The sequence below is a fragment of the Pygoscelis adeliae genome, unplaced genomic scaffold (genome assembly GCF_000699105.1).
Source record: "Pygoscelis adeliae isolate BGI_AS28 unplaced genomic scaffold, ASM69910v1 Scaffold27, whole genome shotgun sequence".
NCBI classification, from domain to species: Eukaryota; Metazoa; Chordata; class Aves; order Sphenisciformes; family Spheniscidae; genus Pygoscelis; species Pygoscelis adeliae.
In genome coordinates, this window is record NW_008825410.1 from 5791076 (window position 1) to 5818726 (window position 27651).

At 41.5% G+C, this 27651-nt stretch overlaps 1 protein-coding gene across 1 annotated transcript in view; it reads right to left on the reverse strand.

Annotated features, from left to right (window-relative positions):
- CUBN (cubilin (intrinsic factor-cobalamin receptor)) overlaps nucleotides 1–23421 on the reverse strand; it is a 149291-nt gene extending 125870 nt beyond the window's left edge. The window contains 17 exon segments of the mRNA XM_009330547.1: nucleotides 3211–3401; nucleotides 3604–3766; nucleotides 4554–4735; nucleotides 6110–6344; nucleotides 7661–7779; nucleotides 9532–9718; nucleotides 11371–11492; nucleotides 12049–12144; nucleotides 13308–13439; nucleotides 14205–14373; nucleotides 15842–15968; nucleotides 19585–19688; nucleotides 20626–20727; nucleotides 21504–21542; nucleotides 22552–22644; nucleotides 23019–23148; nucleotides 23303–23421. Coding sequence (XP_009328822.1) covers nucleotides 3211–3401; nucleotides 3604–3766; nucleotides 4554–4735; nucleotides 6110–6344; nucleotides 7661–7779; nucleotides 9532–9718; nucleotides 11371–11492; nucleotides 12049–12144; nucleotides 13308–13439; nucleotides 14205–14373; nucleotides 15842–15968; nucleotides 19585–19688; nucleotides 20626–20727; nucleotides 21504–21542; nucleotides 22552–22644; nucleotides 23019–23148; nucleotides 23303–23421 — 2310 coding nt within the window.
- Nucleotides 23422–27651: the final 4230 nt, after the last annotated feature.

Here is a 27651-nt window from a genome sequence, read left to right on the forward strand (position 1 = left end):
AAAGAGGTATTTTCTCCTCCAAACTTCAGGCCCTGAACCCACAGTCCATGAGTAAGAACAGGTGCATCCACAGGACCAGGCAGAGCACTGGTATAAGCCAAGGAGCTCTGAACACCCTCTGAGGTGCCCACCTCATTCCAAGAGGGCAGCCAACAAGCTAAGGTCCAAAAAACAGGTCCTCTGCTATTTGCCTAGGCAAAAAATGCAATTTTTCTCCCAAAGATTCTCCTGAAAACAAAACAGCTCTTTTCTGCTGTAAAAGTGGTGGTAGCTCATGTAGCTGGAGCTGCTTTTAAATGCACCTGTATGCCGTCGACCCCAAAAAATCATTCCAGTGAAATCATTGGCAAAGCCAGGGACATCCAGCTTTCAGGTCCCCTCTCATGACCTCTTCTTTCCTCCTCAGCTGTATTCCTCCACGGACTGGGAGAGAAGGCAGGGAACCCTTGTCAGTGCCTTGGTGAGCAGGCAGTGGCTGGCCTGCTTGCCCAGCTTTGGCAATCTCAAGCTGGTGAGATGGCTTTCTGACTAACAGATATTTTTAATTTCCCTGGAACTTGAGTTTAAGGTGACAGAATTATTCTGGATTTACAGCGGAGCAACTGAGATCAGAATTTGTGCCAGAATATTTAGAAAATCTTTGGACAGCAGTGGAAGTTTCCAGAACTATATTTCACAGGAGTTTACATTTTTTCTTGAGCTGATTTGCCTTACATTTTTGGTTTATAAAGCCCAGTGAGTAGTGATAAAAATAACAGGTTCTCTAAGCCATGTGAGTAATGTCTCCTATAGCCAGTTAAAAGGATGGCATGGAAAAGGAGCTGTCTTGGCTAACACCTTACCTCCACAGCACCATGTCACAGTCTTTCTTAAGTAAGTTTTATTGTCTCTAGTTTCTTATTGCAGATCCCTGGTCCCAGGCTGTTCCTTCCTTAGTAGAAGACTAAACACCCTCCCTGAGCAAGTGCCTGCAAGCTGTGTCTGGTGCCTGTGGAAACTCTGCAGATTTCCTGGTATCGCCAGGGATGGGAATAATCTGCACCTTTTCAAAGTGACAAAACAATTGTTGGACAGTGACTTTTAAAGTAACTTAAACACCCAAAAGCTATCTCCCTAGCTGAACTTCATTATAAAACCCAGTGAAACAGTATTTTGGAAAAGCATATGTGGAAAATCAGGCCTTGATAAAAGAGCACAGTGCTTTAGTCATACCGACTGTCCTGGTCAGAAAAATGTTGGTCCTTTTTCTCTACTCTGGGCTGAGCCACCGAGTGAGAGGGCAGGAAGAAGAGGAGGACAGAAACACAGGGAAACTGAACAGCTTGTGACTGATCAGCATACAGCGAGGTAAATGCCTTGCTGAACTAATACAAACTGATTGCGTTCAACAGAAATGGTTTTGTTTCTCTGGCTGCTGTGAATTTAACTGCTGTTCTGCCAGCAATTAGGCAAAAGGAGTACCAGGCCAAACAAACAAAAGCTGTCTGTTTTCATTAAACACACTTCCCCTCTCATTTCAGAAATTAATTACACTTCATTCCAACCAAAGTCTCTGAATTAGAGGCAGAGGGAAGGGAACTATGTCAGCACAATAACATCTTTTAAAAACAGATTAACTGCACGGAGCTCACAGGGCCCTGTTCCTTGCTTGGTCAAGAAGAGATTAAGCACAAAACCAAACCCCACTGCCACGTAACTGCGTAGCCGGCAGCACAGGACCCAGCTCTGTGCTGGGGCCGCAGGGCTTGCTCCTACCTGCTTCACCCGTGGCGGCACCTTCGCTAATCAACCGGGTGTCTGTGCCCAGTTTGTTTTACTTCTGTTTACCTCTGTGCGGTACAGCCACAGTTTTGTACAGACAGCAGTACCCAGCAGTCATTCCATGTAGGATGAGTTATTTATGACTGTATGGAGAAATACAGGCCAGGTACGACAGCAGACGACTTGAGATGTGGCAAGTCAGGGCGCGGCGCAGAGGAGAACAGGGACGGGGTGACAGGAGAAGGGGCACAGTCCACCGACGTAAAGAGCTTGTCAGGCCCTGATAGCACCACCAGGACTCACTGGCCCAGCCTTGCTTCCCCTGGGGCCCCCACACCCTGCCCATGGCCCAGGACCCCATGTCAGCCCCCCAGGGCCGTGAGTCCCAGCCCCAGCAACACTGCAGGAGGGCTAGTCTCCAGCTCCCCACAGCCCTGCCCTGCCCGGCCATGGGCTGTGCTGAGCCGGGCCCACCCGCAGGTCCACATCCCAGCCTGACCTTGGCCCACCCCTGTCCCCAGGGAGGTGTCCGATGCCTAGGGCTGCCCTGCTCTCTGGCCAGGGCAGCGGGAGAGGCCCTGACTGTGAGGCTCTGCCCCTCTGGGGAGCCTCCACGGCCCCCGGGAGCCCCCGGCCTGCACAGCACCATGCCAAACCTCACCTGTGGTCAGTTAAAGAAATGTAGACCTGGAGCTGGACAAAACTGCGTTTAGGGATAACAAAAAAAATGAAGAAATGGTATCTAGTGTACTTAAAAGGCACACTGTAGTGGTAAATTCAGATGTAACATGAAGCTGCAGACCAATGAAGAGAGAGCTAGGTGTAAAAGCAAACATAAAAATCACCTCAGGTGGATCTCAGTTAGTATCAACATTACTATTGTATTATTACATTTTCCATATAGAAACGTTCTAACTGTACTATTATTTTTTCTATAAAAATTTGATTTAGAGTAAAAACAATTCTTGAATTAGACTTGTAACATTTCAGTTATGCTAACAATAAACTCCTGGCTTTACATATGTATATATGTACATATGTATGTACATATAAATATATATATGGTGTGCTTCCTTTTTGTGCCAGAACAAGATCTTCCGTATAACACCATGACTCCAGAAAATGCTGCATAGTGGCAATGGCCTTATTTCTATTTTTCTTGCATTTGACATGCATTTACCAAAGGTCCAAACTCCACCTTAATTATGTACAACCGATTAAGAATTAGTGTTAAGCTAGACAGATTTTCTTGTTCTCTTATCTTTGCTTCATTCCAAATGTACAGTCCTGCTCTTTTAGCCCCTGTGACTTTTGGACCCTAATAAACTGGTATACTTAGTCCTTTGTTTAACACCTATTTCTGCAGCGGCCCTTGGGACAGAAATTATGCAGCATGGTTTTGTACACGCATTAATCAACCTTTCATATCAACTGATTAAGAGAAGTCACCTCAATATAACTTGATGAACAGCCAGTGTGACTCTCCAGCTCCATATGGGTGAAGTTGAGGTATATTTTTTCATCCTCTGGCTGTCTGATAATGTAGATACATTGTCGGTTGTTGATATAAGGGTTAGGCCAGAAAGGGGATGTGATAACCCCTTCACTATCCATGTAATTTCCTCCACAACTTGGATCTGCTATATTAAGAAAAAAATATATCAATTGAGATATTCATAATTATGGTAACTCTTTCAGTTTAGGCTGCCTCTGTACAATGGCTGCAAATCAAAGAGGATTTCTGTATTATTAAATAGCAAGTATTAATTACATCCATTCATATGTTGTTGGCTATATCTTGGGAATGTCACAGATCAACTTTTAATGCTGAATTTTACTTACCAGGAGATGTTGTATAGAGAATGTGGAAGCCTTTATCAGTAACTAAGTCATCAGAGTGAAAGTGAATCCATGCATACGGACCAGTGGTTTGGAGTGGGGGTGGAGATCCAGTGCTACAGTATTTACCAAGGACAGGGTCTTGTGGAAGAAGACCATCTCGAATCTAGACAGAATGATAGATCAGCGTTTAGATGTGTGCCAACTGTGAACAGTACCAACACTCTCAAAATTATCTTGGGGGCTCCAGGAAATATTGTAGACGGTGAGTGGAGGGAAAGCTCATAGGAAGTTTCCTCCAAACACACAGGAACCAAGAAACAGACCCACCAGCATAGCTGTGATGGTGCTCCTAGGAGAGTCATCAAGGGTTTTGTGAAAGGGAGAGTATCAGGAGATCTACTGTTGAACCGTTTTCCTGAAATCATGCCCTGCATTGCACAATTTTGGAGAACATGCTATTCCAAACCAGCTTCTCATTTCCATGACTGGGTATTGCTGAATTCTGCAACCATTACTTTGCACTTGAGAAAAAGCCCTAAGCTCACACATCAAGTTATGGGCTGCACTATAATACAAATCTATTAATCTTAAATTCCTTTCCCTAATAGTTTACTTTAGGCTAATTAATTCTCTGTGGGTTGACAAGGAGTTTGGAGACTGAACTTTGTAAGAAAGTGAAAGCTTCCCACCAGGTATTTGGCCTGAATCCCATCCTCTTTAGTCGCAAGACTTCCACTGACTTCAGTGGAGCAGGATCTCATCCCCTTTCTGTTATACTGCCTGTATCTGATTGTGCATTGATGGCTGGAATAAGTAAGTATAAATGAACATTTCAACCTAGGATTTAATATTCAAACAGTCCCCTTCTGTATGTACAAAAAGTTTTGAAATATCTTGTTTTGCAGTAACATAGCCATAAAATGTTGTCATAATCCACAATTACACTTTACCTCTAAATGGTCATAACTGCAGTTTTCATGGTGTTCTAGGCTTAGTGTGCCAAAAGCAAATGTGATGAGGAGGCCAGGACTGGTGGAGATGGTCCAGAAACAGTCTCTGTTTACAGGATAGTTACCGGGGTATCCTGGAGAGCTTATCGAGCCGTAAGTAGCCGTCAGCTCACCACCACATTCTAACAGAAAAGAAACATGGAAGAACACAGTCTTTAACACCACATGTCAGGTCAGAAGATGAATTCTCCTGTAGTGTCAAAACTAGGTACCACTTTGGGATCCAGAATAAATTCAAAAACAAAGATCAAGGCAAACAAACCAACAAGTTACTTCTTTCTTTAAATTTTACAATTAATTCTGCAACTCAATTACAAAAGCAGAACTCCAAATATTTCCTGATTTGCACAGTAAAAGAAAGAGTCTCTCCCAGTTATTATGGAAATATCTTTAGAAGAATGATCAAAAGCACTGTGTTTTGGATTGAATTTACAAAATTAATCTGAAATTCTGTACTTTGTAAATAATCTCCGTGTTTTATCCTAGCACAAGACTGTTTTCATTTAAAAAAAATGTTAATTACAGGGAAGGCTGTTTTATATACCTGTATATATATCTGTAATAAAACTGTTACACCTCTCAGTGTAACAGTTGGCAATGGTAGGGGTAACTTCTGTGTTATACCTAAGGAATAGCTAGTTTAGTTACATCTATACCTCTCTCCCTCTTTGCTTTTTTTGGTTTTTTTTTCCCCAAAAAGATCTGTTTTCACTTTTCAGTATCCATATTTGTCAATTAGTAATTATCTATCTAATGATGTCAATTGAAAGAAAAAAAACACCAAAAATCACATTAAAAGCATTTCAATAAATATTTCTGGAAATAAAGAGGCCGTTCCCCCCCTGAATTTTCTATACTTTTTTTACTCTATGGTTCTTTCAAGACATAACCCAATGCACAATTTTGTTTCTCGACAATACACAGAACATTGAAGTGAGCTTGATGTTGCACAAGATGATTTGGAGTTTATCTCTAGAAATGCACTGCCAGGCCTCCTGGAAGAATCATGCAAGTGGCATTACCAAGAATGCAGGCAGAAATGTACAGCAAATCATACCAAAAAGCTCACACATAATTTAAAATCAAATTCCCAACAGCCTATCATGTTTGGAAAGCATGGTACAAACTCTTTAGTCTCTTGTAAATTGTCAATGGCAAAAAAAAGGTAACTTGCTTGCTCAAAGTACTAGATACTTCTGTGAGAAGAGAGAACTAATCAATCAGAAGAACGGCATCTCCAGGAACACATGGTTTTTGAGGGATTCCTCACAGGAGGTATAAAACAGCCTTAAAAAACAGCAGAAAGTTATTCATGCAGAGGCCTAGAGTTGGAGTTTAAATATTTTAAAGTGACTTATACGTCTACATTTCAGCCTCACTCCCTAGTAAAATACTGTCCTACTGCTCCTAATGTTTCCTAATCAAAGGAAATAAGTCATTCGTTTTGATCCAAAGCCATGAAGATGCTGAATTACTTCACATTTCATCAAACTTACCAGGAACCCGAGATTCCCACTGAACAGTAAAACCTCCAGCTGTAATGGTGTGGTTTGAGTAGAACCAAAAATACAGGGAGTTGTGGGAACTGAAAAGCTCTGCAGGAGGTGAGGAGCCGCAGTATTTTCCCAGCATGTGCATTGACGCTGAAGGCCCATCATGGATTTGAAGGAAGTCAGAGTTACACTCATTACTTGCCTCCAGTTGGAAGAATGGGAAAATAATATGCAGAATCTAACAGGATGTAACAAAACAAGAAATCTCCTTTTCTCCATCTGCTGAGACACTGTTTATGCAGTAACTGTATAGAGCAGATATATGTGTTCATGCAACTGTGAGAATCTACGAGCTTTGGAGCCATTATGCCATTTCCTGAAAAGTTCCAGGACAGAAGAAGATATTACAGAATCTTAAGGGTCAAAACAAAAGAGAGAAGATAGATAGGAAAGAATTTGGACAGGGAAGTTGTCTTGAAAGAGCGTTATTTCTATAAACTAATAATTGAGATCATTTGCCTGTGTCTGTTACATATGTGAAATATATATATGTATGTATTTCAAGCCATCTGAAAGGCTTGAAATACAGCATACAACTTTATTCCAGGTTTCCCATGGCAGTTTTCTCATCAGATAATTAACATTTCTCATCCTTGCTATGGTTGAAAATATTGTCATGGGAGTTAAAAAAATGAAATTATCTTTTTTTGCACATACAAAATCAGTGTCTCATAAGCCCACTCTAGATACTTAGTAACATACACAGCTTTATGTATGTTCAGATTCCTCACTGATGTGCTTTAATATAACTCTGCTAAGACAATAGTGGCTCTCAGGCTTAAAGCTGAGGATATGTCACATACATATATATAATGCTGTATAAACCACTAGCAACCACTGGTTTATAAAACTACCTAATTCATTCCATGAAATGACAAAAATAGATCAAATATTTAGATCCCAAGTAAAAGTCCCATGCTAAAGTGTGAAGTAACATATTTTGTAGTTGTTAGTTATAACACAAGTGGAATTGTTAGTTGTGGATCAGAATCAGAATATGCATTTGAGTGCAACATTTAAAATTAATCCTTAAAAAAATTCAAATGCTGTTATTACACAAAGCCATTGACAATATGAATTCAGAATTCCACATTTCTGCTGCTCAGAAATCAGAAACATGAAATTGTTCTGGGGTTCCTTAGCTCACGAACCAACTGCAGAGCCCATCAGAGCAGAGCTTTTCTCGTGCAGCTATTCACAGATCACATTCTAAAGCAATGTAAGACAAGCACTTTCTCTAGCTGGTGGTAGATAAATAAATTCTAACCCTCAGCTGCACAGGAAAAACCTTGAAAACATAACCTGGGCAAATTCTTAGGCTAAGGAGCCTAAAGGCTTGTAAGGATCTGAAACTTATTATTTTTTAAAAACTATTTATTCTGAGCGGATTGGATCACAATATTGGAATATGTGGCATGAAGATGGTCACGTTTGCTCTGATGAGCTGAGGGGTCCTGCAGAGTGAGGGTTTCTTTAACCTGAACTCTGTTTTACCTTGTTAGGATCAGTTTGAATAACCCAAGCGCAGCTGACCCCACTGTTGTACCACTGGCTGTTTGGGTTGTTAGGGTAACTGAAAGTCCCCCTGGAGCCTGAGAGATATCCTCCACAAACTGCAGAAAGAGAGAGAAAGTTCAACAGATTAATTTCTGCTATCACTATACAGACTTAAACAAAACCTAACTTTCTTGCATAGCTTTGGCTGCCTAAACATTTAAAACAAGGATGAAAGATACTTCTACAAAAGACTCGTCAGGTTTTCCTCTAAAGTGGAATGACATCGCAAAAAATGAGCAAAATTACTCCTTGAGGGAAAAGTAGTTCCTGGAAAAAGAACAAAGATTTTCAGCTGGAATATGTGGATATTGCCAAAAGATGTTGATTCTGTCTCAGGAAAATGCCCGTAAAACATAAAATAGTTTTTTAAAAAAAACCTAGTTTTTTTCCAGAAGACTACCTCCAGATTGAATCTTTAAATTTTTCACCTACAATGAAATAACATTTTGAAGCTAACATGATATAAAATTGTCTTCCTCAGTAATGGTGTATCATAGAAGTTATCCTTCAGATGTTTTATTGTCCCATTTATTCTTTTTGGTCAGATTTCTGGGCCTGATAATACCTCTTATGATATACCATGGTCTCTTCTCTCACTGAGCCATTCAATGAATGGGAGCTGTGAACTGGGAATCCCAAACAACTACAGAAAAATATGTCCATAAAGCACCCAAAATACAATGCACATATAGCTATAGTGTACAACAAGCAGCTGTAGTTTAACATTGAACTGATCCTAAAGAAATATTCAATTCTCAGCAAACTGAAGTATTTTGTTTCAAGGAGTGGTAAAAAGAATATAATTTTGTCTGAAGTGTCCATCTAAAACATCTCACTATTTCTCAACCAGGTTCAGAATTATCATGTCATAAAATGTATTATATTTCCCTTGATTAGGAACGAAAACAAAAGTTGATACATTATAATTTCTCACTGGATAAAAACTGGTTTTCTATCCCTTCTATTATGAATGGTTAAAAATCAATTTTTTTCCCACATGTGCTTAATAATAAAACATTACTGGTTAGATATTTAAGGAAAATAGGAAAAAGCCTGAAGTAGCTCTAAAATAGAGCAGATTTCACAGGGGCTCAGTGAAAGTTTTACATTCTGTATACTGTGAAAAGTTAATCTGCTTTCTTCACAGCAACCTGCAATCAATATGAGCCATCTGACAGATGGTTGCTACAGGGACGCTCACTGGAATGCTATCCTGACCTTGTTTAATTAAAAACAATGGCAAAAAAATCCCAAACAAACAGAAAAAGTGATATTAAGAAGAAAAGTTAAAGGCAGGAACTTGCAGTCACTCTGTAAAACTCAGAGTCCCCCATTTTCCTGGATAACATTTATTTCATTAAATTTCTGTTTGAAAACCTTTTCTGGCTTTTTGTCTTGACTAAAAATGTCAGGACCTCTCAGCTTCACAACAAATTAAATAGTATGCACAAAAGAGAAACATTAATATATTCTCTCGTAAATCTGTTCTCCTTATATAGGATCCTCTTTCCCAACCAGCTTACCAGACCACTTTCTCAGGAACAGAGATCTGATTTTAGGATGTCTGGCACCTAGTCAAGGCCAGTGGGACTGCAGATCAACTTCACTGTTACACTCCTACTGCTAAACAAAACTCATGGAAAACTGACTTCAAGGGACTTTGGATTGGGACCTGTAATCCACCGAGGAGAGGGCTGTTTTTTTCCATCATAACTTGGTTCTTATTCACATATTAATCATATAGAACAAGCATCTACTCGCTGAAGGCTGGTGGCCCATTTCTCCTGGGGAGGAGGTCCTGGCCGTACCTTGCTGGGCAGTCTGGCACTGTGGTCCTGTCCAGGAGCTGGTGCACTCGCAGGAGTAGCCGTTGACCCCATCAGTGCAGCTCCCCCCGTTCTGGCATGGGTTGCTAATGCATTCGTCAATGTTCTCTGTACAATTAGGGCCTGTCCAGCCCGCATTACACAGGCAGAAATATCCAGAGATCATTGCCTACAGGTATAAGAAAATCCAATAAATTCAATGAGCATGGATCACCTAAAGGAACCAATGTAGTTGGCAGAAAGACTGATATTTATGCTTATTTTATGTGGAGATACCAGAGAAAAGAAATAAAACCTTTGGAATTTAATGGCCTTGATGGTCACTGGTGAATACCAAAATAAACCCAAAGCCTAATCAGATTATCTAGCTCTTTGCTTTTTCTATTAAGTTATTTCTTTGCAGGGCTCTTTCAAATTACTTTCTACATAGTCAAAATCTGTATTCATTTAGCCATTCAGAAAACTGTTTGCTTGGCTCTGAAATGATCACCCTAGAAACAAGTCAATCATATTACCTAAACCTTATAAATAGCAAGTCAAGATAACAGTGGTTTATAAATCATTTCTCTCAAGCCTGTTCTCTGGGAAGCCTGCTCTGCAGTTATGTGGGCTGTTAATTTTCATTCTTGCCCTGAGGGATGTTAAATGGGAACAATTTCATTGCCTTCTCAGTATTATTCCTTATTCTATATGTCTCTTTTCCATTTCTTTTGTCTCAACCTTTACTACTCTCCTTATAATCAAGTCTTTCCATATCTCTAACTGTTTTAATTTCGTACGTCCTCTTTCCTTATATTTCTTGTTTTATAGACAGGATTTTTACAGGTAAAGCAGAACATGGTATTCCAAGGTACGTGATAACAATCCCATCTTTGATGACATACAATCAATGTGTGGTATTTTCTATTTCCTTTTGCATTCTCTGTTCATGTCCCCTGTGTCCTGAACAGACATTTTCAGTATGATGGAAGAGGATTTTGATGTGTATTTAGGGCTCGGAATGCTGCTTTAGAAGGCGAAAAGGTGTTTTCTGATCTGTGTTGCCTGATATTTAATTAACATTACATTCCATCTGTCATTACGCTGGCCAAATATAGCTGTGCTGTTCCTTTATTTTATTAGATGCTTCTGAATTAGTCCCATTACTGAAGTATCTGACTGTGTTATTATCTTTATGTAGTAGTTTGTAGCCATGATTGCCTATAGTTGTATATTTAGGGGAAGATGCCATATCTTTTAATAGACTGACTAAAATAAATAGTTTCTAAATAGTCAGAAAAAGTAGATTAGATCTGGGCACAAAAGGTCCTTTAAATATCTGAGTGAAAAGACAATAGGTACCTACAGAAGAGAGAGCGAGGAATGCTGGTAAGGGGTGGAGTAGAGGTGAGGGGACCATCTCCTTTCACACAGAAAATGGGAAAAGGGAAAGGTAACATATCATAGAATCATAGAAACATTTAGGTTGGAAAAGAGCCTTAAGATCATCGAATCCAACTGTTAACATAACACTACCAAGCCCATATCATATGTCCCGTTTCCGCTCTGCATCCCAGGATCATCAAAAGGAGGATGTCCACAGACCGGTGTGGACAAATGGGATCAGACTCTACTGGAACAACAAATTTACCGTTTGTGAACATTTCTCCAAAATCATAATAATAAATATCCTCCACAACAGAATTATCAAAATCCCCAGGTCTACTAAAGGTCATTACCTTTAGTATGTCTGCACTCAGCTTTCAGTCTGACCAGTCTCCCTGTTGTTACTGGTTATAACTACATGACACTGCCACTAGCTGCGAGGACCCCAGCACTTACCAAGCACTGCCCATTTGCGCAAGGGTTTTGCAGCTGACAGATATCACTGAGAGGAGAGCACCCGTTTGGCCCATATCCACTTCCAGTATACCCAGATGTGCAGGAACAAAATGGCATTGGCCCTTGGGAGATGAGACAAGATACAGAAAGTAATTCGGTCCTTGTTACAATGACAATACCAATGACAGTAAAGGTCCTTGACATTTTGAAGCAGATCCTTTATATAATTCTAACTTATTTGATCTTTTGATACCTTCCCTGGTCAGTGTCCAGTTTGACCATGGAAAGATCCCTCGTGTTGCTTTGCTACGGGTACCTGAGAGTCCAAGGTCACCTTCGTGGGAAGTGGTGGGAGTAGTCAAAGGGTATTTATGGAAATGAGAAGAATAGTAAAAGCAGCTGAAATTGGAAAACCGCATCAAAGAGAAATGGTGAAGATCTCCACATTTTTATGATGAAATCTTCTCTTTGGTGGAGCCTAAATCTATTTCTGTCAGTGTTGTGGAAAGGCCTGCTGGCTTTAGCTAACCTGCCTGTAAACTCCTTTGGTTGAGGCAAAACTGACTGTGGAGAAGGGGCTACAATCTAAATATGTTGCTACAAAGTGGATTCAGCCTAACCAAACCCTTCTTGAGATTCACACTGGTATTACTTACAGTCCTTAAGAGAGCATCGTACCTGGAGCTGAGGTACAAGTAGCCAAAGGATGGCATCCTCCATTATTTATTGAGCAGATATCAACCTGGGTACATGTTTGTCCATCTCCCTCATAACCTGTTCAGAGGTAAATCTCAGTTAGCCTGTAACAAACTACGTTCTCTGAGAATCAAAAGCAAAACAATCATCTGCTGAGAAAAAGACTAATTTATGGTGTAAAATCATAGTCTTCTGCAGTTAAAAAGAAAAAGTTGAGATAGCTGCTGAAGTAAAACCTGGCATATTTATTGTGGTTCCTACATTGCAGGGATGGATTCTGATTGTAACTAAATCCTCCCATGATTTTATAAAAAAGGTATATTAGTGCTAGGCAAATATAGCCACCATGCGCTGCCCTCCCTACACATCTGCACCCAGCTAGCCCCAACCACCTCCAGGCTTTCCGCTGCACGCCAGAGCTGCCCTTGGGTCTCAAACACAACATCCGCCTCCTCTCGGGAGGCTCAGCAGGACCAAAGCACTGCAGCATGACTCTGCATGGCCAGAGCAGAGGTCCATTGCACCACATCAAAACTTGTCTGAGGCCATGTTTCCAGCGTGGTGGTAGCCCTTCAGCACTCAGTAACTGAGAGCTTTCACTACCTGTAGTCTATTGCCATTTAAATAGTAATTGAAAGGTCAATTAGAAGCGCTTTTTCCTGCTAGTATTTCTAGTATTGGTAGCATGCATTTCATAAAGCATTTTAAATCATAAACCACAAATTATAAAGACATAAGTCACGACTTCCACTGCTTGACCTGTACTGCAATGGAAACACGGCCTTCTTAGACAGCATTCAGAGCGTGACAATTATCAAGCCTTTTTTTAAGACAGACAATACAGCTGATTTATGGCACACAGGATACTCTTTCAATTAATACAGACAATGAAATTACTATCATAATTATGCAATCCTTGTTTCCCATTAATGATCTTATAAAAGAAGTACATTGTCAAATCAAGGCTCTAACACTGAAAAGGGCTACCTAGTACAAGAGAAACACATTTCAGAGGACCATCATTAGAGACATACTCTACAAAATGTTCACTAATAGCTGAAGCAGTTTGAATATACTTGGACTCCGCATTCTGTATTACAGTATTGCTTTGTGTATGTGATACTTCTTTATATAAAACCAATCTTCAGCTTCTTAAGTCGACCATAAAACAGGCTCAAATGTGTTGAATCTTCATCTTCTAAGCCTTTCCATAGTTTTATCAACAAAAAAATCGATTTTACCTGGTGGACAGAGCCCACAGTGGAAGGATCCCATTGTGTTGATACATTGAACCATCGGTGCTGTTGAGCAGCCTCCATTATTACTTTCACATTCATCAACGTCTTGGCAACTGTAGCCATTTCCTTGCCAGCCTAAAAACAAGCAGAGGAAAGACGTTAAAATAGAAAATGCCTGGTCTTTTCATTTTCTTCTTTGACCAGATCTTTTCATAGAGCAAAAAGACTTTTGAATTTCACTTCATTAACACAAGAGAAGACTCGTCCCTCTCATAACTGATGAAAATTAATACTGGTCTGAAAAATAGACTACAAACACAACAGGGTGCAGATGTGTATGCAAGAACGTTTTATTTTAACTGTATTCTGGATATTCCAGAATCAAACACACTTTAACCTAAAGAGGAGGCAGTTCTGCTCTAGTGCACACATGCACAATTTGCAGCAAAGCTTTATCATAATTCTGTTTAAATACTTCAAATACTTCTCCTGTACACACCACCTACCCAACTCAGGAAGAGGAATCACAGGTTATATGGCTTGAGGGGACAATTAGATTTTTATATTGCCTTAGGGCAGTGAGCATAAGGATATGAAAGTACCTTGGACCTGTTACATGAAGGTAATAGGACATGATGGACATGAAGGTACCTATGGATGTGAGGATACATCAGACCTATTTAGATGCTCAGTTTAGGATGGGATAAATCATGCGTTAGACTCCACTGCCTGCGTTACCTAGATAAGACATAACCTGCAGGCATTTATTCTCTAGAATACAGACCAAAGCATTTCATGGAGTTACTCTCATCTGGATCCTGTGTCTGTACTTATGATGTACAGCCAGTACTACCTACTGCCACCCCACCCCCCACCTGAGAGCATGGAAGGACATGATACCTGTGGGGCAGGGATCACACGAGTAGGAGCCTGGTGTGTTGTGGCACTGCACAAGTGGATTCTGTGAACACGGACGATTAGGGAGGCTGCATTCATCTATATCAGCACTGCAGGCAGGGCTGCCAGGAGGGGACATCCAGCCAGTGTCACAGACACAGCGGTACTTGGGCTGCCAGAGCAAACATCACATTACATATTTAAGATGGTTAGAACAGTCAAGAAAAGGGCAGGAGGAGTTCATTTTATAAAATGTCTTTTAATCTATAGCAAGAAAGCTTTCAGAGCATTACATGGTTTGCACGTTCTGTTTTATAAGTTGCTTTGGTAGTTTTCTCAGTCTATTTCTTCCTCTGAATTCACCTATTTAGATTATGGAAGCAACAACAGGCTCATTCATTACATTCATAAAAGAAACCTGTAATTTACCCCAAAGCTCCCAGAGAAAATGAACAGCGGTTATGACCTGTACATAAGCATAATTAAAAGTCATCAACTTGCTTTGTAACCAGGGTCAACAGATCAGTGTAAGCAACCTGAAATCAGCTTGGCTGTTTTCTTTTCAGCAAACTGTTCAGTAATCTGTGCAACGTGCAGTGCTGACATTAAATTGCAAATATATGTTTTCTTTGAGGAAAACGGTTTTCTCTCTAGCAAACTTTACTAATGGCCAGATTTCAGCATTTATCTAGCTTTGGTCCAATTAAAGCTAATGGGAGCTTTATTGTTGGCTGTCACAGGAGCAGGCACCGTTAAGCCAACACTGAACCCTTCTGAAAAGCTTTCTCCACAAAAAATGGGCAGAAAACAAGTGATGAGTTGTGAAAACTTTTAGAAATTGAGCAAAGAAATTATTTTATAGCATAGCAGGAAGAATATGTGGTGTGTCTGGACTGGTGCATGGGTGTATAGGAGTGTTAAGGAGCACAGGCTCAGCAGGGTAGTTTTGGAGGGCTGCTCTGAGTGGAAAGAGCCAAAGCTGGCATGTTCCATATGTCCCTTTGGAGTGAACACCCTGTACCCAGATTCTCTCCCAAAAAGAATGAGCTGGCTTGCTCCAGAAGACCGTTCAAGTGTATGCTAGCATCCACCCAGTGCAGACACTTGGAGAGCTTGGGCCTGGAGTCAGGTCCAGCTGACAGTGAGGAGCACCAAAGATGAGCAGCAGCCACCCAGCCGCTATGCAGCCCTGGTGGCTCCCAGGCCACTGACGATAATGTTTCACAGGTATGCCTTTTCCCAGGAGAAACAAGATTCATGTTGTTTGTCTTTCTTAATCATTTAAGTAATAAAATATTCCAGCAACTTAGAACTCCCCAAATAACGAACAGTAATATTATCCTTCAAATAAGACTTTTAGAAATTGAGCAAAGAAATTGACTTATTCAAAGAATATTCCCAAGCTCCCTATGGATGTAGTAGTAGATCTGATACAGTGACAAGCACCTCTAACAAGACACAAGGCATTTTCAATTCTTTCTGCTGTCATTGGGACAACAGAGAGGTTAGGTTATGTTGTACAGTGGCATTTCTTGCTGTTTTTCAGCAGCAGTGTGCGCTACACAGTTTTGTGGTGCTCAGCATTATTTGTTGCTTATTCATGCTCTGCTGCATAATGAGACTTCTACATTGTTCCTTACCTTGTTGGGCTGATCCCTGTCTGCATCTATGCAGATGCCATGCCCACAGAGTGTCTCAGATCCTCCCTGGCAGTCATCAAACTTGGAGGCACAGCGAGGCCCATAGGTTTCTGGAGTACAGGAGCAGCTAATGGTGAAAGCAGACAGAAAAATCAAAATGTTGTCTTTATATAGCTGTTAAAGATCACATATTGCCATAGTAAGAGATCATTCCCCACTCTTATTTATGTGGTGTTCCATATGAAATTTGTCTGTTTAACTATACTGACAATCCTATTAATAATCATGCACAGAGACAAGGCTCCTGTTCAGCAGAGGCTCAAGAATCATGTGGGACTTGTGCATATCCATGACTGTCTGACCCTATGGGAGAATCCGCAGCCTTTTGTTACGTTCACAAGCACAAATCCAGAAAAAAAGAAATGTCTAACATGAGACTTCAACGGAATATGAGCCTGGAAATCCCCACTTCAGTCAGAGAGCACCAAAACTTTGTATTTCAGTTTATGACCCTCATATGATGCCAAGTGCCTAAAACCCTACCTCTAGCAATACACAGAAATGCCATGTCTGGCCTGTCCCAGAGCGCGGGGTACCTTCACACCCACACCTCAACATGTGGCAGCTGCTGTCTCAGCAGCAGCCCAGCTTTCAAGCAAGTGTGGTGGGCAGGAGGGGGCATTTGGGGCTAATGGGGTAGGAAGAACAAAGTAGTGGGCTGAAGGGAGGCATTCTACAGGGGGGATCTGGCTTGCAGGCTGCCAGCTGCATCGCGTTGTTATCTATAGGGCACACCTTAGTCACAGCACTGTACATATGGGGTGGAACTGAAATGGGGAATTTCTAAGCCATCGGGCAACATTTCCCTTTTCTCTGTCCCTCTATTTCCACATAGACCAAATCTGAGGCTCTGAAATACAACTGAAAGGGACCTAAACCTACAGAAAGCCTCCTATCCATTCACTAGCTTTTTATTAAAATGGCAGAGACACTTATTTGGATGCAAGTTATATGCTGCGATGTCTGCTGATGTCTGCTCCTCACAGAGACATACGGCAGGTACACACCCTTCTTGGATTGCTTTTAAGCTGGCTAACAAAAAACACTCTGCAAAAGCATTTATCTACAGAATTTGAATCAGGGTATTCCAGTGCAGCTGATCTGGACCTTGGAGCAATTTATTAATAAGCTGCTACTGTCCCTGCCACGGTGTCACATGCTCAGTTGAAATAGCAGTTTGATAAGCCAATTGCAGGTAACTAAACGCTGCACCCAGGACAAGCAACCCACATGAACTTAGGCTTAAAAAACCCACAACAGCTTAATGCTTAACTGCAGTCTCCAGTACTGTAAGACAGCATGTTCGTTATTGTAAGAGACGGCAGATAGACCAACACCATCTCGCCAGTGCAGTAGCTTAACCTGGGCAAGCACAGAGGCAACAGGTCACCTTTGTATGTTCAAAGTACATTCAGAGCTTCATGTTTGACTCCAAAGGACACAGCGAGGCAACCTGACCGGCTCCAAAGGAGGAGGACAATGGCACTGTCTCCTGCCTAGTCTGGCAAAGATTAATCTGCTACCCATCTGAAGTTGCTCAGAGAACAGCTTCAAGAGGTAGGTCACACTGGAAGGATCTTCAGCCAAATTGTGATGCACTGCTGCTCGGCACTGCCCTGGTTCTCTCCCATCGCTGACGGCATGTTGTGATGAGGCCCCCGTTATTTTGGTTCTGACACAAAAGTCTGATAGTCTTGGGCACTCTCACAGCCTTTCATCCAACTGATGCAATATCCCATTAAGGTCCTGATTCAGGAAGGTGTTTCCTGGATACCTGCTCTTTTTCCTCATACTTCAGTGCTTTCCTGAATTACAGCTTAAAGCATGCAGGTAAAGAATCTGAGCAGGGAGTGAAGAATGCTTCATTTCACGGTACCTAATCCAGTACTGCCCTTCACCTGGTGTTATCTCTGGGGGCTATGGAAAGTTAAATATCACCCTTTTCTTTACCCGCAGTCCAAGCTGGTGTATATAACTACACCAGAGCAGGAGTAGTGTGACATGGGTTGCTGGGTCCCAGAAAATTTAGCAGCAATGTTCTCACAGTTGTTGAAAAGAGTCGTGTCACGCTTTACCCAGGGATGGATTTAGCATCTGGGGACCACTCAGACATAAGTAAGACAGTACATGGAGACTGTGAAGACAGTACAATGGGGTTGGGGAAAGGACTAAACAATAATCCTGAGGGCGTAATGCAAAAGCAGTGATATTAAGATTTGGATGACTTATGAAGAGGTCTTAGTTCACTTCAGGAAGCACTGATTCAGCAAGTACCAAGAAGGGCAAGAATTACATTGGGGAAGAAGCTTACAGGAATCATGATTGTATTAACACAATGACAACGCTTGCGAGAAAGGAAGAGGGTTTGTCCTCTCTAACCTTAATTTAGTCACACACCTGTACACGACATCTCTGAGCACAGTAAGAAACAACAAGTAAAGGCTGGCTGCTTTGTGTGTTGTTTCCTTGACAAATGTCTGTGTTGGGGACAGCTGCAGGCAAGCTAGAAACATCCTTTAAAATCAAAGAAAAGCTGACAGGAAGCATCACATACCAGTGACACCTCAGCAGGCTCTGTGTTAATGCTGAAGTGTGAGGAGCACTGCAGGAGAACTTCCTTTGTGTGAGATCCTTCCAAGAACTGACAAAGCACTATAAACCAGTGTTATGCCAAGCAAATATTTGTGGGGGCTAAGATTTTCATGCTGAAGCAGGAGACAAAATGCTTTGCAGAAAGCTGTGGCATGCTCTCCAGCCTGCTTGTTCCCATTGCACAGGGATAGCTTTGTATTATATCTGAACATTATTTATTTACCAGATTATTTGACATTTTGGAAAATAAGGCAGAACATTCAGGCTGGCTTGCCCTGTAAACAAGAGCATGTTTCCTAAGGAGCTGGGCACAGCCAGAGAAGGATATGCTCCAGGGACCTCGTGTCTATGGTGGCCCGCACACAGGCAGCCCAGGCACCCTCCCAGCCAGCCGGCAGCAGACAGCATTTCTCCTCCCTTTCTGCCTGGCAGCACTGTGCATTGCTTGCTCTGCTGCAGTCTCAGCAGTGCCTGTATTTCTGGAGGGGGTGAAGGCATTTCTCAGAGTTACGCGGTGTGCTGGGAATGCCAGTGATCAAGGGTGCCCATATATTCAGTTGTTTCCAACAACTCAAAAGCCTTTGCTGCACCAAAGCTGTTCACCTCCTTCATCTCCTCACTCCCTTTGGTCTCAAGGGGTAGGTAATAACGGAGGGATGATAACATGGCTGTGCTAGCTGGGCACATTGGCGAGTGCTGGTTACAGACCAGCATGCCGCATCTCACCGCCCCATCTACATCCCATGGCGCAGTAAATTTCCATTAAAGCATCTGCACCTGCGACAGAGGGCCGGGTCGCTGGAGCCCGTCTCCAATTTGCAGCCTTCTTCCCCAGCATGGCTGTGTGATAAATCTGGTTCTTGCTGCTCTTCTTTGTCAAAGCAGGCAATGGCTTCGGAGGGCCTTCTGTGTCTGTGGTGGGCTCAGTGTACAGTGTATTAAGGATTTTACATTCCCTCAGACTGCAGGGATTATAGTCCATAGATACCAAACAGACTTATTCCTAGAACTTGTGCTGCAGGTGTGATACGGGGTACAAAAATAGCAGAGTATTTTACATAGGATTTTTGTGTCTATTTTTGAAAAGTTACCTGTAGCTGCCTGGTGTGTTCACACAAGTGGCTCCATTCTGACAGCCTAACGCTGTTCCAGCATAAATCTGGCATTCATTAACATCCACTGAACACAGGAGGCCCTAAGATGAAATGGAAAACCAGTTTATTTTCCAAATAACTGAGAAATGAAGCAAACCATGGAGCTAATGTTTAATATAGTTTCCAAAGATATACAAACCATGGGCCGCTATCAACACAGCTTCCCTTATGAAAAATTATAACAAAACTCTATTTTTCAGCTGTGTTTCTGTGACCCTGGTTATCAGTCAGATAGGGGATAAAATATTTCAGATGTTTGTAGAAAGCATATGGACAGCATAGTACTGTCGTCCCCCCTACTTTCCAACTTGCTAGCAAAAGGCTCAGAAAACTTTCTTTCAAACTGTTTCTATCAGGAGATGCTGTTTTATTAAGACTGAAAGCACAGAAATTTTTACCCAAATCTTGCTGGGACAATTTTCAAGTTGAGAGCCTTTGAGAAGAAGGTACAACTTTTCCATCTCTAGTGCATGTAACAGCACCATTAAAGCCTTTGCCCGTAAAGTCTTTGGATTTAAAAAACTCAGAATGGGATTGATTACTTACACCCCCATTTGTCTTATTTGTTTGAGCTTAAATAAACATCTTTCCCTTCCCCCATTCTCTCTCTATCCTTGTGTAAGATCAACAGCAAGGCATGCAGTTCAGTTCACTGCTCAGCAAAAACCAAAGACTAATTCTCTGCTGTGGGAACTGCCAAACATCACTGACTTCATGGGCCATTGCCTGTGTATAACAGTGCAGGGTCTGGCCCAATGGTTTGGGCTTCATTTTTTTGGTATATATTGATATTGCTGAGAAGCAAATCTGCTGCCCTTCAGCCAAACGATGAGTGTGATACTGCTGCTTTGCTGTTCAGCATATCTCATTCTGTCCTGAGCAACCTTAAAATGCTACACTACATCACAATTACACTAAGCCAGGTGTATCCTTACAGTTAAAATACACGGTCCATATTCAAGGAGGCTAAAGACTTACCTGCCAGTTGCTGGGACAGAGGCAAAAGAAACCATCCAGTGAGTTTACACAGGTTCCTGAGTTCTCACAGGGGTTACTACTGCAGGCTTTCCTCTGGATAGCCTGAAACCCAGGAAAAGAGCAGAAAATGAGGTTCGTGCTTATTTGGTGTTCCATTAACATTTATTTTCAAGACAAATTTTTTTTTCTTTTTTTTTTTTTCATTCTTTCTTGGGTTCCCCTCTCCCCCTTTTTTTTCAGCAAGGTTGATTTGTAAAGGTTTTGAGCTGTTTCACTCATCCCTGTACAAAATAATGACTAATATGATTGATCTTACACAGGGTGGCCGGCTGCAAGCACTAGGATGAGAAAAGCCCTGTAAGAAGTAAATGTTAATAGAGACTTTTTCAGCAGCAGACTGTGAGTCTAGATGGAAGGTTATCTTGTCTTCTCGATTCCATGGGTGACTGATACGACAACTGCTGTTACTGGCAGCTGTAGCTGTGGCTTGTCACAAGCTCAGTGGAGAAGCAGGTGACAGTTGAAAATTAGCTATTTCCAGTACAATACAAAATCCAGTTTGAATTCTCCAGCCTTCATCTTGACAGATCAGTGAAGGAAGACTTTACTTTTTAGTATCTAGTTGTTGTTCTTGAGTCTACAACTGTTTTTCCTTTAAGGAATGCGGGCTCCTACACAGTTTATATTTTGTAAGAAGGCATTTCACCTCCTCCACAAATCTTGGCTTTTTTTTACCTTCTGTTACCAAAAAAAGTTTTCCTGAGTAATGCATGAGAGGAAAGAAATCATTTAGCTATTTAATCACTGTAGCCTCACTTTATTTACTTGGGGCTGGGATTTTCTTTTTTTGATCTCTCATTTACTTCCCATTTACTCACCTGCTCTAAGCTTTGAAGTTTGTTGTCAAGATTCACGATCTGCAAGAGAAATGCAAATTACATTGTGCTTGGTATGGGAGTGACCACAGAGGTACGTGCTGGATGCCAGTAGGCTAACAAAATATTTTCTTTTGAGAAAAGGGAATAGCTGGTATGCGAAACCAGGTGATAATCAGATTCAAATCAGGCTCCATTCACTGGGATTTTGGTGTTTTAGGCTGTTCAGAAAAAGACAGCTTAAATATGTCCTAGTTCGGCTCCAAAAAGCAAGACTCAGTCTTGTGAAGACGTATTCAGGTGCTTAACGTTGAGAATGTGAATGTTCCAGTGGGACTGTGCAGGTGCTCGCGTGCATGCAAAGGACAGAGGTGTGAGACAGTACACCAAAAGCCAAGAAAAGGTTCACCATGTCTCAGTGGGTTATAACCACAAACAGCAAGCTGACACTGAATCAGGGAATATGATGGATATGTATTAGCACAATTTCCCTAAAGGGAGGTCTTTTAGGCTATAAAATATTTTCGTATAAGGAACTTGTGGCAACACTGTAACAAAAGACAATTAAACCAAGTCAGCCAAAGGTTTCAATATCTTCTGTTGGAGAAAATTCTTTAGTAGCAGGAAAGAGACAAAACTACTGCATAGGTCTTTTCTTTTCACTGCAAACCCCTATAGCCCTTTTCACCTATGGAGTGGAATGTCTGTGTAACAACTATAAGAACACACGTGGTCTGTTTCCTGAATTTAGTGGGACTTCATTTCCATAAATATTTGAGGATATAGTCCACAGAGATGTTGACAGTGAACAAAAGAAGAATCCTGGTAACTGGAAATTATGGGATTTACAGGAATATTTCCATTGTCTCTAGAGTTACTGAATAAGTACCTCAACATTAAACATACACTCTGAGCTCATGTTAAATATGGACTCTGCCCCAGTTCCCTGAACTGGAGTCCAGAAATACTAAAATGAATCAGGTAACGATGTTAATCTGAGGAATGGAAAACTGGGAATGCTGGAGGAGGATGACACGAGGGTATGGCTCACCTTGGAGGTCAGCAGAGCAACCTGTTGGGACATGTTCTGAGAGGCACCATTGGCTTTTTTAAGTTCTTGAATTTCTGCATTACTTTCTCTCACCTAAATTTAAACAACAGAGATAACGTGAAAAAAGTTTGGCTTTTTCAAACACTTACAAATGTAAACAAGCTTTGCTTTTTCAAAAGCTTAGGAAAGTTTCCTTCTTGCTTAACTTCACTATTATAAATATAGTCCATTTAAATATAGAGAGCTCTGTTACATACACAATTTAATCTTTTAATTATTTTCTGCAATGGCATGATTACTTTACAAGTCTGCAATAGCTTACTTTTATATTAGAGTGCTGACATAGATAACATAAAATAACAATCATACAAAACACATCAAACATTTGCTAAGACAAATTCTGAAGACAAACTATTAATGTGCAAAACTGAAAACGAAAACATATTAAGGAAAAGTAACTACATCACCTGACTAAAAAGTTCTGCAAGGTCTTCTTCATTAATTTTTATTTTCCCCAGTGGTCCAGTTCTAAATTCAATATTTTTGCTGGAGCCAGCATGGAACACTAAATTACCCTGCTCTGAGGACAAACGAGGCCTGTTGTGTTACAGAAGAAACAAAGAGATCATTCAGTTACACATATCTGCCAAAGCGTATGCAAAAAAGAGCTGCAATAAAGCCATTCTGTTCCCATTACTGGCACTTAGAAGCCACCATATGAACAAATGCATTTGCAAGCAATGGTACTTACTGCTCGTCATAAATGGTTCTTTTCTGCCTCTTTTTTTCATAGTGGTTTGATTCACAGCTCAATCCAGTAAGTAATAATACTGCAACTAACAGCCCAGGAGCAGGAGCAGCCCAAAGCATTGCTCTCCTCCAGCTGTCCTGTGTTTGAAGTGAAACCTCCAGCGCTGAATTGTACTGTTGTGAGCCCAGGTGCCCTTTGATCTCAAACAGCTCTTTATTCACTAGGTGCCCATTCTGCTGTCTTGTCTTGCAAGGGTGAACTTTATCTCAGGTATCTTAATTAACGATTGACAGCGTGCAAATCCTCTAGACATTAAATGCAGTTTTCTCTTTTTGTCTTTTGGTTTCAGGAGCTTCGAAAGATCATTTATTGAAATCTGCTTGTATTTTATCATTATGTCTTTGACCTTTGTACAGCTGAGCACCCCTTGTAATCAGCAGCTGGCTACTGCAGGAATGGCTCGCTCTCCCCACATGCTGCACCACACAGGCAAAGGAAAGATTATTTGGCAGCACTAAAGGACCTAGATTGTTACCAAAAAAACCCCAAAACAAACCCCACATATAAAACCCACAGTGGCTGGCAAGGAATATTTGTATTGAAAGAGGAGCTTCCAGCCAGTAATTTATTGGGCAGATGACACAAACAAGTTAGCAGTACCAAACAGCATCCCATGGATTACAACAGCAAAATATAATTTTAACCAAATATGGTTGCTCTGACTCAAGGATGACTCAGTCCCCAGATGCTGGGGAGACGATCACACACCAGAGGGACTGCATTTTGTTTGGCATGTGTAGGCTGTCTTCACTGCACACGCTAGGGCTCCCAAATTCAGGGCCAGCCATAGACAATACAGAAGATGAAGGAAGAATTCCAAGGAGGCTCAAAAGTAATAAAAAAAATGCAAATTAATATGTTCTGAGAGCCAAAATGTGAATCTTGAGCCCATTTTCCTCTACCCTCCAGCAGTACCTTGCAGCCTTCTCAAAAGCAGTGTCCCACCTATATGCTTGTTGGTCCTTGTCTCTGAGGCCCAGGCTGTTGCTGCTGGAAGCCATGGCAGAGTCCACATCCCACCTCCCCTTTGCTTTTGCCAGAGTCTCTAACCCTTGCACAAGACCTAGCTGTGCCTTCTTCTCCCTGCTTAGGGGAGTTTTGTGTATCTTTTCCTTCCTCATGCTAGGAGCTACCTGAACCTCCAGGCCCACTACCATTCTTTTTGATTTTCCTTTTTGTTTAGTAGACAACTCATTGCTTGCATTTCAAAACTCTACTGAGAAGAAAAGAGTAGCAACAGTTGTAGCTGCTCTTACTTGAAGATAACAGTAGCCACCATTCACTGATCCTTTAAGCCCCAGACCTTCCTGCACCTCCTAACCTTGTCCAGCCTTCCTTTCTGCTCCAGTTTGCACTTGTCACCTACAGATGTCCCAGATATGTGGGACATGCCCTGGAGCTGGGGGATTGAACAAACTCTACAGCTTTCACAGACAGAAATGTTGCAAGGTCAAAGCACCCGGGGAAGAAATTGGATGTGGTGACAAAAAATATTAATGTCACCTCAAAAAGAGACAGAGGTGGACTGTGAAAATGAACGTAAGCCAGGAAAGCTAATGTTTGTGTTGCTGCCACAGATAATAACTTGAATCTTACTATGAATAACTATAATGTCTGAGATTATATCAGCTGCATCCCACCACCTCCACTATTTTCTGTTGTTTCCATAAAAGCTAGAATTTTATTATATTTCATTATCTGTGTTTTTAGAAACTTATCTCAGAATTCAGAACAGCGTGAGCCTGCTGACCATCTTTCTTGTGCTCAGACAGACTGTGATGCAGGTAACCCAACAGTTACTGCTGCTGCCTAAAGGTCCGGAAGGGCAGAGGTGAAGCTCCTCCTGAACCCACGGGGGACAGCCCAGCCAATATGCCTACCGGTGCAGTAGCAGCTGCTCAGCCCTCCAGATATTCACCTGCTCCACAGCAGCCTGTGACCTCCAGGAGACTGAGTTTATCAGCTGTTGCTGTCAGAACAGAGGAACACGAGGAGGAATCCCCATGTGTTGTCCTTTACCATCATAGGGGATAGTGTTTACATGAAAATACAGAATTGTATCCTCTGTTGTTGAAAACTATCACTGCTCCATTCAATCCAAATGAGTTACGATATTTTACACCAACTGAGGATCTGTCCTCGCACATTTTTTTATTTCCTATTCTGCTCTTTGCTCTGAAACCTCTGTTCACAAATAGGAAAGCATAGATAAATTATCGATGTCTCTGTCTAGTTGACAGGACACCTTCTGCCTCTGGGTATCCTGGTACTGCCCATTAAACTAGTGCTCACTAACATTCTTCCTGTCAGTTCTGATGTCCGTCTGGGGTTTTTTGTTTTGGTTTGGTTTTTGTTTTAACACTCTACTGAGTTTTTATAACTGTCAGTTGCGTGTCAACTTGAAGAAACTATGGGCCAACTAAGCCTGCACTTCCTAGCAGGCTGGTTGAATGTATGCATACTTCAGGGACTTTCTTGCACAAAGTCCATTGTATGCTGACAGTTTTCAGCCTGGACTTTGGCTGTGACCCACAAAATCCTTCCTTTTCTCTATTCATTTCTTTTGCATACTGAGTATGCATTGCCCCTCTCTGCTGCCTGTCAATCTTTGATTCAAGCTTCCCTTTCCAACTAATTAACTCCAATATACCAAATGACCAATGAGCAATAAACCATAGAGGATGGGGAGAAAGCTGCTAATGCAAGGAGGAAGAAGAAATAACTCTTTTCACCTTCTCTTCATGCAGGCTTTACAGCTTAGAAAATGGTTGACCTGAAGACCAGGTGACTTTGACTACGCACTGATTACAGGATGGAAAGAGAGCTCTGGACATTTATCTAAACCTTGCATGACACACTATTTTCCATTTCATTAGGCCTTCCAGATTTTAGTTAATTTACTCTATTCCTAGTGAATGCACCTTAGGCTGGCCAAGTTGAGAAATCTATAAACCATATTAAGGAGAAAAATAGGTCCACACCTTTTAATTTTACTGAAATATATTGGATTGAGACATCATTTTTGGAGGAACAGAATGGAAACCCTGCAAATGTCTGGCATAAGAATAGGGGCTGTTCTTCCTAACAAGAAGAGCTGGCATGAACCCCTCCTCCCGGGACAGATCATTCATCACCTCACAGACATTATGGCTGAGGAAACACCTCTAAAGAGTATAGGTTATGCACAGATTTGGCAGGAAGTAATGGAGCATTTGTCTCTATCTAATTCTGGTTGAAGTTCATACCGTACCAGCAGGGACTACAATTTACCACCATCTTGTGTAGCTGTGTGAAATGAAACGGTGGTATCCTTCTACTTCTCCAGCAGTATGTGCCTGCAATGCAAAGACGCTGCAGTAGCAGACAAGAGTTGACTCAGATTATGGCCAAAAATTCAGTATGCATTAATTGCACCTAGGAAGTCAACTCAGATGCAGAGACATGACACGAGTCTGTGACAATGCTCCCTTTTTATATGGGGAAAGGGCAACTATTTGTGTGAATCCCAACCTGGCTAATTTTTTAATGGAAGGCTAACAAATAATCCTTTATTCTGTTCTATAGATGCAAAAAAGATCCCTGCTATTCAATGTTATGACTCAAATATTTGCAAATACTTATAAATCCAGCCCCGTTGCTGGTTTAATCCCGAGTAGTGCACATTTACTGGAGTTTCCCCTCAGCTTGAGGTCACGTCTCCCAGTACTTCCATCTTCACTTCCCTGGATCCTCTTTCATCTTTCCTCTTTCTAATAATATTCCAGTGTTCAAAAGTGCCACACAACATATGAAGCAGCACTGTTACCTCCATGGTACAAATGTGCAAATTGCTGGTGTAAACAACATTCCGTATCGAATTCAGCACTTTCTGTGTGTCCCTACAGCTCTGAGACAAGCAAGCACTAAGCTGGTATTAGGCCCTATACGGAGGATCAACAACCACAAGGTTTACATCAAACAGGGGTGACTCTGAAAAGTAATGTTCCCCTTTCTGTGCCTTACCTATAACCACCCATCATCGCTTCCTTCCTTCTCTTTACTTGTGTCTGGAAAGTTTTATGACCGCAGCACCTTCCCCAGAGGCTGCAGCAGCTGCAAGGCTCCATTTCCCACGCCCCTCCTTAAGGATTTCCTTTACCTCTCAGCATGCTGCCCTCTGACACCTGCTTAAGATTTTGCTCCCTCAACACAGTTGATGAAGTTAATAAGTTACCTGCTGATGAAGTTAAACTAACTGGCCAGTAAATCTAGGTTTTCAGTTTTTAATAGCAAATAACAAGAGATGAGTT